The 16,057-nt window shown below is 39.5% G+C and overlaps 1 protein-coding gene and 1 long non-coding RNA gene across 2 annotated transcripts; one reads left to right on the forward strand and one right to left on the reverse strand.

Annotated features, from left to right (window-relative positions):
* Positions 1-1,030: 1,030 nt before the first annotated feature.
* Positions 1,031-1,702, reverse strand: LOC130728605 (histone H3.2). Its single transcript, XM_057580116.1, has one exon. The coding sequence runs from the start codon at positions 1,607-1,609 to the stop codon at positions 1,199-1,201; it is 411 nt and encodes a 136-aa protein (XP_057436099.1). The 5' UTR covers positions 1,610-1,702; the 3' UTR covers positions 1,031-1,198.
* Positions 1,703-14,964: 13,262 nt separating this feature from the next.
* On the forward strand, positions 14,965-16,001 carry LOC130732360 (uncharacterized). Its single transcript, XR_009017017.1, has 2 exons — positions 14,965-15,094; positions 15,724-16,001. It is a non-coding gene; the product is annotated as an uncharacterized LOC130732360 (long non-coding RNA).
* Positions 16,002-16,057: the final 56 nt, after the last annotated feature.

Here is a 16,057-nt window from a genome sequence, read left to right on the forward strand (position 1 = left end):
TTTTACAGAGCCAGACACTAAGGTCATCCATTCAATCAAAACTTTCCATCTAATTAGGCTATTCAAGCTGAACCATGTGACCCGTTGTGCCACAATGACAATAAGTGATTCATAAATTGCAACTCAGAATCATTAAGAAAGAGTAATACATTACAATCAACAGCAAATAAAAAAAAAACTAACAACAGCAATTCCATTTCACAGACTCAGTCAAAAAAATCACCCAGAACATCAAATAAAATAACTAACTAGATGAGCAGCACCTTCTGTTGATTAGTTAAGTATGAATTCAACTGCAAAGGTAGCACCTTATGTTACTAGAAAAACCAGATCCATTATAAGCCCAGATGCTCTGTAACACATTACAACAAGCACCAAAAACTTGAGATAATCAAGCTGAACTGTTAGGAACCTAGATCCTAACAATTGAGAACTGTAAAGAAAGTGTAAGAACTGAATTGATAGATTGCTTATTTGATGATAAAAAGGGATTACAACAGAAAGGGAATGGAATCCGATTCTGACACAGAGCTAGGCTCCTATAGGAAGCTCAAAGCTTCCTACTCATATCTCTACTTAGCTTAGAATCAAGATACCCTCTCAACCTTTCCTTCCTCCCTCTATATTGTTAGATGGTCATTACAATCATAATCCTCTCTCTCTATTCTGTTAGGGAGTTACTAAGTATTCCCCTTTCTACCCCTTCTAGAATACCCTCCAAACCTTAGGCCCATTCATCCTATGATGCACCAATATGTCACCCTCCAAGCCCATCCCCGGATCAGTCCTAACAATCCTGCTACTGAATTTCCGGGGTCTAACATGAACCTAGTCACCCATCATACCATAGTGATAATAAGGTGATTCATAAAATGAACCTCAAAATCATTAAGCTAGAGTGATACATAATTACCAACCACAATAAAAACTACATAACAGCAAATGCCATTTCATAGCCACAAAATCAAATATCACAACAATTCACTCTCTCTACTAACAAAAATACTAATCACAAGATCAGAAAGTTAGGTTAATTGAAAACGAGAACATTCATTTCATTTATCTTACAAAAGCAAGTACATTCATTTTCCAAACAAACACACATGGTAGACATTGCTACAAGAGAATGAGGATAATTCTCCAAAACACAATTCGAAACAAGAACCCTAACCCTAGATTTAACAACAATTTCAACAACCTAGGCCCTCTCGCCCCTAATTCTGCGAGCAAGTTGAATGTCCTTAGGCATAATAGTAACCCTCTTAGCATGAATTGCACAGAGATTGGTATCCTCAAAGAGACCCACAAGGTAAGCCTCAGCGGCTTCCTGAAGCGCAGAGACGGCGCTGCTCTGGAACCTGAGATCGGTCTTGAAATCCTGCGCGATCTCCCTCACGAGCCTCTGGAACGGGAGCTTCCTGATGAGAAGCTCGGTACTCTTCTGGTACTTCCTGATCTCCCTCAGGGCGACGGTTCCAGGGCGGAAACGGTGAGGCTTCTTCACTCCTCCGGTGGCCGGAGCGGACTTCCTGGCGGCCTTGGTGGCGAGCTGCTTCCGTGGGGCTTTGCCTCCGGTGGACTTGCGAGCGGTTTGCTTGGTACGAGCCATGGGGAATGGGGAGGAGAATGGAGAGAAGGGAGTGTTTGTTTCTCGGGAAAGTGAAGGAAAATTGAGAGTGAGTGGTGAGAAGAGAGGGTGTGTTTGGGGGATTATATAAGGGGAAATGGGAGAAGCGGGAATTGTGAAATTTTTTGAGAGGGTTTTCGGGGGAGATTAGCGGCCGTTGATTAAGAGAGTTATCGACGGCTGTGCGTGTCTTGGAGGAATGGCACGCGGATCGTGATCCGTGTTGTGGAAAAGTAACCAATGGGGTTGTCCCGCTAACATTTCTAATTTCTAATTTTCTGAAATTCAGAATTGTGACAAAGTCGCAAAGCCCCACAGATACCGCTGTGGCCCTTTTTTTTCTTCGAAAAAGGAAAAAAAAAAAAAATTACGAATAAAATGCATATTGACAAAAAAAAAAATATGCATAAACCTTGTTTTCTGAAACTTACTCTTCAAACTCAATCATGCTTATAACTTATAAGACTTGATCGTCCATTGTTCATTGTGCAGCTTGAAGGGTTTTGTCTAGTTATCAAGCAAGGTATACTTAGAAAAGTGAGCAGATGTCACATCTTGAGGAATAAGGGGAAGTTCTGCTAGGCCTTCTCAATGATGATCCTAGTATCCTTCTTCAATAACCACTTGGTTCTTCGATCAAGTTTTGAATGACTTTCTAGTCAGATTGTTTCTTTATTTTAATCTCAATGTCATCTCTCTCTGGACATTATTCGAGTTCTATATCGCCTAAGTCTATTACGGTGAGTGAGGAAGCCTTTCAATTGAAAGGATGCCTTTCTTTTATTCAAGTAGGAATGTTACTTTGTGACGGTGATGGGGTGGAGGTCAAGGGTGGTGGTTGTTGTAATGACTTGGTGGTAATGGTGGTGGGTGCTACGTGGTGGTGGTGGTGGTGGATGTTAATTCGTGACGGCAGTGGTAGTGGTGGAGTGCATTGGGTGGCAATGGTAGTGGAGGCCATGAGGAGATGGTGGGGGTTAGGTGGTGATGGGTGTTAGCAATGGTTGTGGGTTGTATAAAACACAATACATTAGACACGATTAGGAAGTGGCTTATAAATTGCATACTTAAGTCAATTCAAAAAGTTTTGTTTATATCCTTTAAAGTATTCAAACATAATCATTGCATCATTTATCATCATGAGCGTCAATTGTAGATGTTGATGTTGTTTTTAGTTTTTTCTTTTATCCTCTCTACTCTTTGTATTGAGTTGAAGTACCCCTTGTACTTCATTTCAATATATTTCTATTTGCCTATAAAAAAAATGAGCTGACAACGTCTAAAATACCATTTGGGATCACTTGTAAATAGTATTCATTTGTTGAATCTTAGTTGTAACTTCACCAATAGATGAATCAGGGACTAAAAGTGTGTTTATAGCAATGGTGTGTGAGTCAAATGCAAAATATTATTTCAGTTATTGCATCAGTTATTGTGTTTTAGGTAGGATCTTTGACCTTTTTCTTATTTTGATTTCTTTCACTAATCCAAACCCTTTTCCTCTTTCCAGTTCTAATTTCACTATTATTACTTGGGAAGTACTTAAGTTTATATTTTGGAATTCATTAATTACTCCAATACTTGGTCCAACACCACCACCCCCAAAGTTCTTCACTATCTCATTCGTTCTTTCTATCTTCACCATCCCTCACGAAGCATATATGATATGCATTATCCTTTTGGTTTAGGCCATTAGATGGTATCCTAGAAGTGGATGCCCGTGTTGTAGCCCCCTCATCCTTAAACAAAAATAGTCAATTCTTTGGAAAAAGAAAAACCTTTATATCAAAACCCTAAAATCGGCCCCAAAACCCTAAAATCGACACCAAAACCTAAAATCGACACAAAACACTCAGACCCTTTGGAGCCCATTTTAGGGTTTAAGGTCAATTTGAGGTTTGAAGCCGATTTAGGGTTTGGACCCGATTTTGGCTTTTTGGGAGTTGATTTTAGTGTTTAGGGTCAATCTGACCGACTTTAGGGGTTGGGGGCCAATTTTAGTGTTTGACATTGATTTTAGGGTTTTGAGGCTGATTTTAAGGTTTGAGGGCAATTTTGGTGTTCCGAGCCGATTTTGAGGCTTTAGGGCAAATTTAGGGTTTCATACTGTTTTTAGGGGTTTAGGACAATTTATTGGCTTCTGCCCAATTTTAGGGTTTTAGGGTCGTTTTTAGGGTTTAGTCCCGATTTAGGGGTTTAAGACTGATTTTAGGGTTTATAACTGATTTTAGGGTTTAAGTCGGACTTTACACTATGTTTGGTAGAGGGTGGAATGGTGAAAAAGAGATGGAGTATAGAGAGTTAGTGGAGATTATAAAGTAATCTTGTTTGGTTTGATTAAAGAGGGGGGGGGAGAGAGTCAAATGGTGGGCCATATCTACTTTTTGGCGTCTCTCCATTTTGAGAAGAGATTGAAGAAAAGAAAGCCATTTTCTTATTTGTTCCATTTATACCCACCCTTCATTACTCATTTCTTGAACCATTCAACCCAACTGTCTTTTTTTTTTACATTTCAATTTAATTCCATTCAAACTTCTTCCACAAAAAATATTATAAAAAATATTTGAAAAAAATAATTAAAAAATATATTTATAATAAATATCATACAAATTATTCTATAATAAATATTTCATATGAATATATTTATACGAAATATAACTATAATTGAGTTTTAATATTTTACATTTAGTGTAAATATGTCATTTTATACAATAGTAACACTTTCTCATCTCTCTCCTACATCTCTATCATACCAAACAACTTGTAAATCTACTATATTTCTAACCTCTTTATCTCTACTCATCTTCTCTCTTCTTCACTCTCTCTTCTATACCAAACAAAGTGTTAGTGTTTAGGGTCGATTTCAGGGTTGGTTTTAGTGTCTATGGTCGATTTTAAGGTTTATTGACAATATTAGTGTTTCAGGTTGATTCGTGGGCTTGGCGAGATTATAATTCAAGGTCGGAAGAAAGTGAGAGAGATTTTGAAATTTGAGGGCAATGGGCTAGCCCTCTCTGGTAGGGCTTTTTGAATATAAGGCTTTTCTTGGATGGCTTTTTGATTCGGTGGCCTGTTTGGCCCTAATCCACGTGGGTTAGGGCTTGTGCGCCAAATTGATAGCTCTGAAACCCATAAATCCCCCCATCTTCAAAATTCAGAAATTTCCTTCATCGTCTTCTTCCTCCTCCCCCCACTCCCACTTAACACCACCATTGGAACGAAATCCATTAGGGAGAGGGAGTCGTGGTGGTGGTTTGGGCATTGTTTGGGGAGGATGAGGAGAAAGAAGATGATGAAGGATAATTTCTTAGTTTTCGAGATGATTATGAATAAGAGAATAACAAAATTTTATGGAATTTTTATTAGAGATCAAAACAGAAGTGAATAGTTCTCGTGGAAGTCTATGTAGATAGATGGTTAAGAAAAAATTGTCACATAAGCTTTATGAAGAATTATTTTAAATCAAACAAAATATTTCAAGAACTAAAATGTTTTTTTATCAGGATCATTTTAGATTCATGTGTACTAGTCATTTTCACCTGTGCGTTGCACGGCGATTAAGTTTATTTTGTAGATATATTTGTAGAATACCAAATAACAGAGAGTAGGTTTAATCATGTATGTGAATAGACCAACGTAAAAAATTTAATTAGACTTCGTTGTATGACCTACCGATGTCAACACATGAACAATTTTTTTTTTTTGAAAACGAAATGAATATTAGTAAGAAAATGCTTGAGGCAAAATAACTTAAGGCAAGAGTAACGTACAATCTGAAACAGAATGATTCCTGACAAAACCAAGTGCTTAACAGTGCACCAAACACACCACCAACCCACATGATGGCTTCTAACATGTTTCTAAGAAGGAGCCTCGTTAAAACCTTACTGAGAAAAACCCATTGGGAAAAAAACCCAGCAAGGAAAAAGAGTACCACCAACTTGGGAAAGCCACCATGCAACTATAAAACATGAGAAATAGCCCAAAAAGCAACTGGAAATTCGTGTACAGTAAAAACAGAAATATTCCAATCTGTGTAGCATCAAAATAGCTAATAGAAACAGCAATCAAACGAAACAGCAGCAACAACAATCAGCAAAACAGCATCCCGCAAACCCAAACAGCAAAACAGCAAACCGGACCAGAGGATTAGCAACAGCAGCTTCAGCAACAACAAAGCAGAAATCTGCAACAGCAACATCAATCGCAGAAAACAGCAAACAACTAACAGGAAAACAACAATATTATAAATCCAGGTTTTTATAGAATGCGTTGCAAAATCAAACAAATTAACAAATGACAAAAATTTCAACAACATGATCGCTTAATAGAACTTGCTGACCATGTTCAGTGATAATGACTTCAGACTTGAAGTTGAATTTTGCTACCAATTCAATATTTAAACAACATAACCTACAATGGAAAAAGTAGATATAACAATAATAATTAGTAAGCAATACAAAGATGAACTTGATATATCATTTGAAAATTAAAAACAAACCTTATAGCAAATGAATTATCCTTCAAGTTAGATGGTCAATAAGCTGCTTTACTTTTATTTTTACTGTCAACAATTAAAACAAAGACACTATCAGATTTGGTATTTAAAAAAATATAAACCCAACAAAATTATAGTAAAAAACAACACTTACATATCAAATATTTTCAAAGACTTCTTGGTAGACAACGTTGCGGGTAGTGTTAGAAACTACTCCTTAGTCATCTAGGATTAGTATCTTCAAACCTTTTCTAGATTTAACCCTTGATAGTGCAACATATAATTGCCCATGAGTAAAGACAGGCCTTGGCAAATACAGTCCAACATGAGATAAAGACTGTCCTTGACTTTTATTTATAGTCATTGCAAAACATAAAGTAACAGGGAATTGTCTGCGCTGGAATTTGAATGAAATATCAAAATTAGATGGAGTTAAGCTCATCCTTGGAATAAAGGCTGTTTCTCCCATCGTGTTTCCGTTTAGAACAGTAGCAACAATTATATATTTAGTCAAAGCGTTGACTATCATTCGAGTGCCATTACACAACCCTGCAGCTTGGTCAATGTTTCGAATGAGCATGATAGGAACACCGACCTTTAGCTTAATCTGATGGTTTGGGATTCCGGAGCATTTGTAATCATTTAAGAATTTAGATGTAAACAATTCCGCATTGACACCCGAATCTTCATCGAACTTGCATGGAGTATCACAACTCAAGTACTCTGTTTCCTCCCCAGGAATCATAGCTAACATAAAGTTGTTTATTTCCTCTACACTTTCAAGTGTTGGTGCAAGGATTGCTCTTTCTTGGAAGAATGAATTTTTTTCCAAATTCATCAAAAGTTTCGGATATGAAAAATTTACTATTTCAAGTAATGTATCCTTACACGGTTCAATAAGAAGATCTGGAGGAATCTCAATGAGTGATTCGGCTTCATTAATGGTTGTAACGGTTCCGTCTCCCACTTGAAGCAACCAATCAGCAAACTCTTTAATTTCTGCTGCTGAAGAAGATGAGTTAGCATTCTGCAATCTCATATTAACATTCAACTTCATTACCTTGCAATGCTTCCATAGATATGAAGAATTGATAGCAGAATCCACAATCTCCGAACGACTTCCTTTGGAAATAACTGGGCGTATTTTTCTAAAGTCGCCTCCTAGTACCACAACTTTCCCTCCGAATGGAATGTCATGACCATAAGTAGATCTAGTCTTCATAATGTCATTTAGAGATCTGTCCAAAGCTTCAAAGCAATGTTTGTTCAACATAGGTGCCTCATCCCAAAAAATTAGGCTTGCTTTTTTCAATAATTCAGCTTTTGGGGAACCTTGACTGAGATTACATGTTGATATCTCATTTATTGAAATAGGAATAGAGAACCTGGAATGAGCAGTTCTACCTCCGGATAACAACAGCGATGCAATTCCGCTGGATGCGACATTTAACACAATAAGGCCCCTTAAACGCAAAGCAGCAGATAAGGTGTTCCAAACGTATGTTTTCCCAGTTCCTCCAAAACCATATAGAAAAAAGAATCCCCCATTATCAGATAATACAACATTCAAAACATTTTTATAAACTCCCTCTTGCTCTGAAGTTTTTTTTCTAGATAAGCAAAACTTGTATTAAAAGGAGGTACAAGGGGTACCCCAACCCTTAATACAACAAGGAAAAACAGAAAAGGTACATAAAACAGAGGATAAATTGCTAAACCAGCAAAAGACACCAGCAGTTCAAAAAAAACTTGGGCAAGAGTCCAGCAGGCTGGATAGGAAAAACGGTCACCACCAACCAGCCTCACAAAACCAGATGCTTCAAACAGACAAAGAAGAGAGCAGCACCATCCACTTATAGTCCATGAATGCAAAGCAACGGGTTAGTATACCAAGCATAGAATGAGTAAGAGAACTCCTTGACCTTTACTTTAGCCCACGCCCAGGATTGTTTTTTTACCAATTCCAAAATGCTTTCATGATTGAAAAGGCCACCCTTGAAAACAATTGAGTTCCTAACCAACCATAAATTCCAGACAGTGGCAAACCACACAGACAGTGCAACACGTCTTTGTGTATTATTCCAGCCAATTTTGAAGCGATTGAAATGATCCCGCGGGGAAGAGGCAGTAATAGAATCCACACCAAGCCACCTAAAAACCAGCTGCCATATCACAGACGAGACAGGGCACAAGAACAGCAAATGCCAGCTGGATTCCAAACTGATACGACAGAGACTACAGGTAGCTTGTTCCGGTGCTGCAAAAACTTGTCGTTTAAATAAATTCTCCCGACTTGCAATCCTGTCCTGCAAGAGCCTCCAGGCAAAAGCTTTAATATTGGACGGAGCCAACGACTTCCAAATCTCAGAGAGAGCATGATCCTGCGCCGGTAAGAGTGGTTCCTGCAGAAATGAATATGCAGAACTAACCGAATAAGCTCCATCACTACTAGGCAACCAAGACCAACGATCAAAAACGCCTTCGACGAGCTGAACACTGTTGATATCAGACAGCAAAGTCTCAAACCAGTGCAGCTCCCTACCCAACAACGGACGCCTCCAAGGGAAGTCCCAAAACCACACACCATCAATCCAATTACCACAGTCAGATATAGTGGCCGATTTTAATTTTGAAAGATTGTACAAACGGTAGTACTTACTACGAAAACATCCACGACCTGACCAATCCTCAAGCCAAAAATTAGTGCAATTACCCATTTGTACTTTTTTACGGGAGCCCATATCCAACCAGTTCAGATCATCAAAACAGCAAGATTGTTGAATACCCCGCCACCACGCAGATTCAAATGGAACAGAATGACCTGCACTCTTGGACTGAATAACCCTGCACCATAAGCTATTAGGGTCCGAACGCCATTTCCACATCCACTTCCCAAGCAAGGCCTTATTGAAAAGTGACAAATCTTTAATACCGAAACCCCCAACAGCTTTGGGTTTGCAAATAGACGCCCAACTTACCCAAGCAATTTTTTTATCTTCTTCCCCACCACCCCAAAGAAAATCTCTCATTATCTTATTGCAAACCTGTACCACACAAGCAGGGATCCTGAAGAAAGATAAAAAGAACAAAGGGAGGGCGGAGAGTACACTCTGAATAAGACAAATACGCCCCCCGAAAGAAATAGTCTTTCGCCTCCAGCTCGTTAGCCTGCTCCTGAATTTAGAAATAACAGGTTCCCATGTTTGTAACCGATCAGCCCGAGCACCAACAGGAATACCCAGATACACAAAGGGGATACTCATCAATTTACAGTGCAGAAAAGAAGCAAAATTCTGAGCAGTTCCCGAATCCAGAGCTATGGAAGCTAACTTGCTTTTATGAAAATTCACTTTAAGCCCAGAAATTAATTCAAAACAGCGAAGAATACCCTTCATCACCATCACATTCTGGAGTGAGGCCTCCCCCATGAATATAGTGTCGTCAGCGAACTGAAGAAGAGAAATCTCACATGAGCCACTCGTCCCCACTTTGTAACCTCTAAATTCTCCCAATTTTACAGCATTCATGAATAAACCATTAAGACCCTCAGCCACTATGAGAAATAAAAACGGGGCTAGCGGATCACCCTGTCGTAAGCCACGTGCCATTTTGAATTCCTTGGTCGGACTACCATTAACTAGGATCGAAACTGAAGCAGATTCCAAGCAACTACGAATCCAAAGGATCCACTTATCATTGAACTTCATACGCTTCATCATATACAGTAAGAAATCCCATTCAACAGAGTCATAAGCTTTTTCATAGTCCACTTTAAAAATCACTGTTGAGCGCTTCCGAACCTTAGCATCATGGACAACCTCGTTCACAACTGCAACACTATCAAGCAAATGGCGACCTCCAATAAAAGCAAATTGACGCTCGTCGATCAACTTCCCAATTACTGATTTCAGCCTCAAAGCAAGCAATTTTGATACCACCTTGTACATACAACCAATCAAAGATATGGGCCTGAATTCATTCAAATTTTGGGGAGAACTAACCTTTGGAATGAGGGCAATGAACGATGCGTTGCACCCCTTTGGCCAAGCACCCCGACGATGAAAGTCCTTAACCACTCTTGCAAAATCACCTTTCAAAAGTGGCCAGAATTTTTGAATGAATTGGAAGTTAAATCCGTCCGGTCCGGGGCTCTTGTCTCCGCCACAATCCCAAACCGCAGAGCGAATCTCCTCCTCAGAAAAAACAGATGACAAAGAAGAACTATCAACAGCAGAAAGAGTTTTAAATTCAATGCCATCTAGTCGAGGTCGCGGGCCAGCTACCGACTTGAATTTTGATTCAAAAAAGCTTTTTACTGCCTCCTTGACACGAACAGGTTGCTCCTCCCACACTCCATCAATCACTAGGCCCACAACAGAATTTGCACGCCTCTTCCAATTGATTGTGGAATGGAAAAAACTGGTGTTTTGATCCCCTTCCGCAATCCATTTCGATCGTGACTTCTGGCAAAGCAACGACTCATTGAGATGGAGGACTTGCCAAAAATCCGCAGAAAGATCCCTATACTGATCCTGTTCAACAGATGATAAACCCCCCTCTGCCGCCTTAGAATCCAGATCATTGATTTTCAAAACCAAGGAATCCCTCCTGCTTTTCAAGTTTCCAAACCCCTCTTTATTCCACTTATTCAGCGCCAACCGGAGACCCTTCAATTTCTCTTTGAGGACATAAGCTCCCCATCCTTGTACACGCGAACCAGACCAAGAATTCTCAACCACAGCCTGTAGATGAGGGTCAGTCAACCAACAGTTTAACACCCGAAACGGTTTAGGGCCCTAATCATCAACCGATTGTCTCAACAGTAACGGGCAGTGATCAGAAATACTACGGTTCAAAACCAGCTGAGAACAATTAGACCAGATCTCACACCATTGATTCGTAACTAGAAACCTATCCAGCCTACTGAAGGCCTGGTTGTTGGGCCTATGCCAAGTAAATTTTTTACCTGCCAAAGGGATGTCTGACAGCTCCATGGCAGAGATAAAGGAATTAAACTCATGCATATCCCGACGTTGGGAGGTAGACATATCCACCGTACCCCTACGCTCCTCTACACAACGAACAGAATTAAAGTCCCCAGCTAAACACCACGCCTGAATTTGGCAGCTCTCTTTCCAACTCTTAAGAGCATCCCACATCAACCTTTTTTGCTCCAAATTACAAGCTGAATAAATGTTAACCACAACACACTTCTGGTGACTGAGCTCCCAATATCCAATAAGACCCAAGAATCCAGGACCCTGCACACAGTCTTCTAAGACAAACGAGTTCAGTTTCCATATACATAGCAAGCCACCAGCTGCACCAACCGCTGGAACTGCACACCAGTCAAAATCTGAATCTCCCCACACCTGCGAGCATAAGCGTCTATCAACCGAATGGGACTTGGTTTCTTGGAAGCACACTAAATCCACATGATGACTACAAATAACCTCCCTGATTACACGTCTCTTAGCTCCATCTCCCAACCCTCTAATGTTAAATGAGAGCATCTTCATTGATTAATAATGTCAGTTCCACCATTGACATGCCTCAGCACATCCCCAGTCCCTGTTTCATCTCGGCGCTGTAAGACTTGAAGCTGGCTAATAACTTCCTCATCTCTACCAGTGAAAGAAGCACCACACCTTTTACCAAGTTCCCAAAACGTTGCTGCCTGTGGATTCCGTCCTTCAAGCCACAGAGTCTGATTCGGAATACTGTTGAAGGGATCAATCCCAGACTCCAACCAATCCTGACTTCGCTGCAGCCTCAGAGCCTTTCTTTGAGTTGAAGAGGAGCCTAGCGAACTAGAACGCAGAGGAGCAGGGACAGAAGGCGTTCCCGACCTCGCACTCCTTGATAAAGCTTCAAACTGGTTCCTCACCTCGACATTGAAGACGTCCATGGAGCCTCCATTCAAATCAATGGAACCTGCGCATAAGATTTGGCGACGCGTAACCTGGGCAGGGGCACTCACGTTTGCTACTCCAGAAGTCAAATCCCTAGCTTCAATTTGGGGCTCGATTAACCCAACCGAATCACCCTGCTGAACCGGGTTTGAGTGAGCATTCGGGTCACATGGATCCATAAGTTGAGATGGGTAAGACCCATGAACCATTGAGCCCAAAGATCCAGGAGAGGTGGGGTTATGGGCCGGTGAGAGGCCCACTGAAACCGCAGCAACAGGATCTGAAATCGGATCAGGTGAGTCAACGCAATTATTGGCCTCATCAATTCCCATCATTCCTTCATCATTGGATGACGGTTGCTCATGATTAGCCTCCGACGTTTCACAAACATTTAAACTGTCAAAACCCCTTGCGTGGCCGTTATTGTCCCCCACTGAGTCATTAATTGCACCCGGAGTTTCTACCGGCTCACCACCAACTTCCTGAACCAAGGTCGCCGGCGGACTAACAAACGCTGCCATCGCCGGCGAAGAGATGAAGTCGTCGTTGACCCCTACAGAATCAACCGTCACACCATCATCATCCTCATATGGCACCCAATCATCATCCTTCACCTCCTCGTCATCATCGAGGGAACTCTGAAGTGACGGCCTTGGGGCCTGTGAATCCTCCAAGAGTCGAATGGGGTACACAACCCCATTGACTCTGATACGCCGGAAGTGTGAAATGCGAAGAGGGGAGTTAGTTCGAACCAGAATACGAGCGTACTCCAGGCAGGAGAAGGAGGCCGTTTGGTTATCAACCAAAAGGAAGTCCCCCATTGGTTTCACCACCTCGTGAAAGCACTCTTTACGCCACATATGAACCGGCATCCCTGTACAGCGCAGCCAGGTTACCCGAGAGTCAGGTGCGACCTTCGTAGACCATGGATATAACTCGTCGAAGACTGCCTCAGGTCCTTTATCAACCCCCTTTAAAGCTTCTATCATATCCACTCCTTCTGGTCCAGTTTAAAGGACCAAGTTATCTCCCAAATATCTAACTTGGATGAACTGGAATCCGTCAAGCATTGTTGCATTTTGTAGAGAAGGAATAATATCCAGGTTTTTTATCACTCCCACGACACTTCGCTTTAGCCAATCAAACTCTTCAGAGACAATAGGGCCTTTCCAATCCTCAATCACTGGAGAAGACTGATCCCTGCTGCAATCATGCTTGGTCACCATGTCCTTGCAACAGACCCCCTGTTCAGAGGAGACAGCTTGGGCGTAAGTTTTCCTTGCAGTATTCGCCAAGATAAAGGGTGACCGTCTCATATTACGAGCATTAGGTCTTGAGTTCCTTCTAACCTCCTGTCCCGGTAAAGCCACGTTAGAAACCATCCCAGATTGACGTTTCTCAAACCGTGGGAAGTTGACATGCATCTTCGTGCACCCAATGATAATGGTATCCAGTTCCCGTTCCAGTTTAGACGGATTTTTTACGCCGATAAACCTCACAAAGCCAAAGCGATTCCCCTTCTTATTCCTCTTATGAGCAATGAAAACCTCCCACACCCGATCATACCTCTGAAAAATTTCCCACAGGTTTTTCTCTTTGAAATTATCTGGAAAATTTGTGAAGAAGAAGGTAGTTAAGTCCCCTTCACGAGGCGGAGGATCCTGGTTGGTCAATTGCTTCCTACCACCGCTCGAGTTGCTATGGCTGAACCAGTTCCCGTGACGGCTTCCCTTCCCCTTCTCTCTCCATCTCTCCCTACCTTTCTCTCTCTCTCTCTCATCGCTCAGACTTCACTCCTTCCTCTTGCTCTGAAGTAAGGCAACAAACCAATTCTTCATGAATCTTAAGCATTTCATCTTTATTGTAATTCAACTCATCTGCAACGAATCTATTTTCAAAATTATGTGCTTCAGTAAATTTAGGATATGGCAAACATGGAAATTTCTTCAGTGACCTTCCATGTCCTTGAAGAATTTTTTCAATCTCTATCAAACATAGGTTCTTTAATTCTTCATCATCTATATGCAGATCTGAATGAAAGCACAAATATAATAGTTAATTTCAATTTCATTACCAAGACAAATTGGTAAAGTTTATTAAGTCGTTTCATTACCAAGACATATTGATAAATTTAATTATGGAATATTTACTATTCGTGTAGTAGTATTAATTTACCGACGAATAATTTTCAGTCTTAGACACCAGTTCACCTTGGCCGGTGTGATGCTTGAAATTGAGTCTATGTGCATGGCCATTTACTCTCAAAGTTTTAGGCTAGAGAAGAGAAAGATGGAAAATTTAGGACATTTAAAAAAATGCGATCAGCTAAGAGGAGAGGTTGGTGTTGTGCTATGGGTAAGGAGGTATCTATATATAGATAGGTGTTGCTCTGAAATCATGGACTACAATCAACTTTCCACCAAGATTTTCTACACACTAAAATAATGTTTAATTAGTTTTGACTTTTCCGAAAATCAATAGATGTAATTAGGGAAATAATACTGAAATGAAGTAATGATTTTGGAATCAATTTTACCTTTATTATTGATTTAATCAAGGAAACCATTAAGTATAAATGAACGGAAAATGTCAAAATTTTGGGCTAGATATAATTGCAATTACATTTCGTTATTTTGGCCTAGGGTCGGTGTTAAATAAAATACTTTAAATTCAAATCATCCTAATTAATGTTTTATTTTATTTTATGGAATCAATGTTAAATAAGGAAAAAAACTGTTTTTTTGAAATTTAATTAGTAATTCCATTAAATGTTGTGTGGCCACGTGGGAGAAAAACTTCAAGGGTAGGCCAAAGCCATACCTTTTTCATACAATGAGTTAATTTGTGTCTTGGTGACAAAGTTTAGAACCTCAATATCTTCCATTCATTTATAATCTTTTGAATCATGCCACGAATTATGCGCATAAATTAGCTCAGGAGATCATCTAATATTACAGTTTCAGTTTTGGTCATTGAATTGATAGCCATGCCTAGTTTATCTGACCACCAAAGACTACATATGGCATGTTTGGCGGTGGAAATATTAAGATTTTCCAGGTTCAAATCTTCCCTTATTTTTTTTTGGTGCTTTAAATCTTACCTTATGCATCTCCCTTTTTCTTCCTACATGACTCTTGACAATAAATAAAGAATAAAAATTCGTAAGACTTCTTTTTGTGTATGCAATTCTAGGTGGCATATTAAAGTTGATTTTTTTATTCTTTATTTCTTATGTCTCAAGTTTTATTTTAAATTCCCACAAACATAAATATGGACTCCTCATTTATTTTATAAATGGAGAAAGGTATAACACTACTTTGGGGCCATATATAAGTGTTAGAATTATGAGTTTAGTCTCTCAAAAATATAAAAAAAAACTTCAGTCATTGATTAAAAAATCATACGTCAATAATGCAAATACATATACATAACAAATAAATTTGTTAAAAAATATTTTCTTTTTCAAATATTTTATTTTTAAAAATTCCAACTTAATCCATTGTTTGTATATAAAATTACACAACATCCAAATATATCTTGCACAAAAAAAATTGCAAGTTCATGATAAGGAAATATTTTAAACACATCTAGAATGAAAGATCACTACTCATCGAAAATAATAACATATATTAATAAAAGAAGCAATTATATATAGTCCGGTTATGACTTTGGCAACAATTATCCAGGTTTCTTTGGAGGCATCCACCTTTGCCAGATCGTCGATCCTTGAAGCCATAAAAAAGGAGGTTAAGTTGAAATATGCAAGGAATGATGGAAAATGCTGGGAATGATGGAGGAAAAATGTCACATGAGGGGTGTATATATAGTCTGAATGAAGGGTTTGTGAAATTGAATTATTTCCCTATGATTGATCAGTATTAAACGCACGGGTCAACAAATTTCCTATTATGACATGGTATGTGTTTGTAATGCGTACATAAAATCAACGTTTTTTTTTCTCCTATGATTGATCCTGTTCTAATTTATAATATTTGAATTTTTGTTTATATGATGAAATAG

Source organism: Lotus japonicus, chromosome 1 (assembly GCF_012489685.1).
Source record: "Lotus japonicus ecotype B-129 chromosome 1, LjGifu_v1.2".
Taxonomy (NCBI): domain Eukaryota; kingdom Viridiplantae; phylum Streptophyta; class Magnoliopsida; order Fabales; family Fabaceae; genus Lotus; species Lotus japonicus.

Coding starts and splice junctions, on each gene's coding strand:
- LOC130728605 (XM_057580116.1), bottom strand. CDS start 1,609: ATGGCTCGTACCAAGCAAACCGCTCGCAAGTCCACCGGAGGCAAAGCC.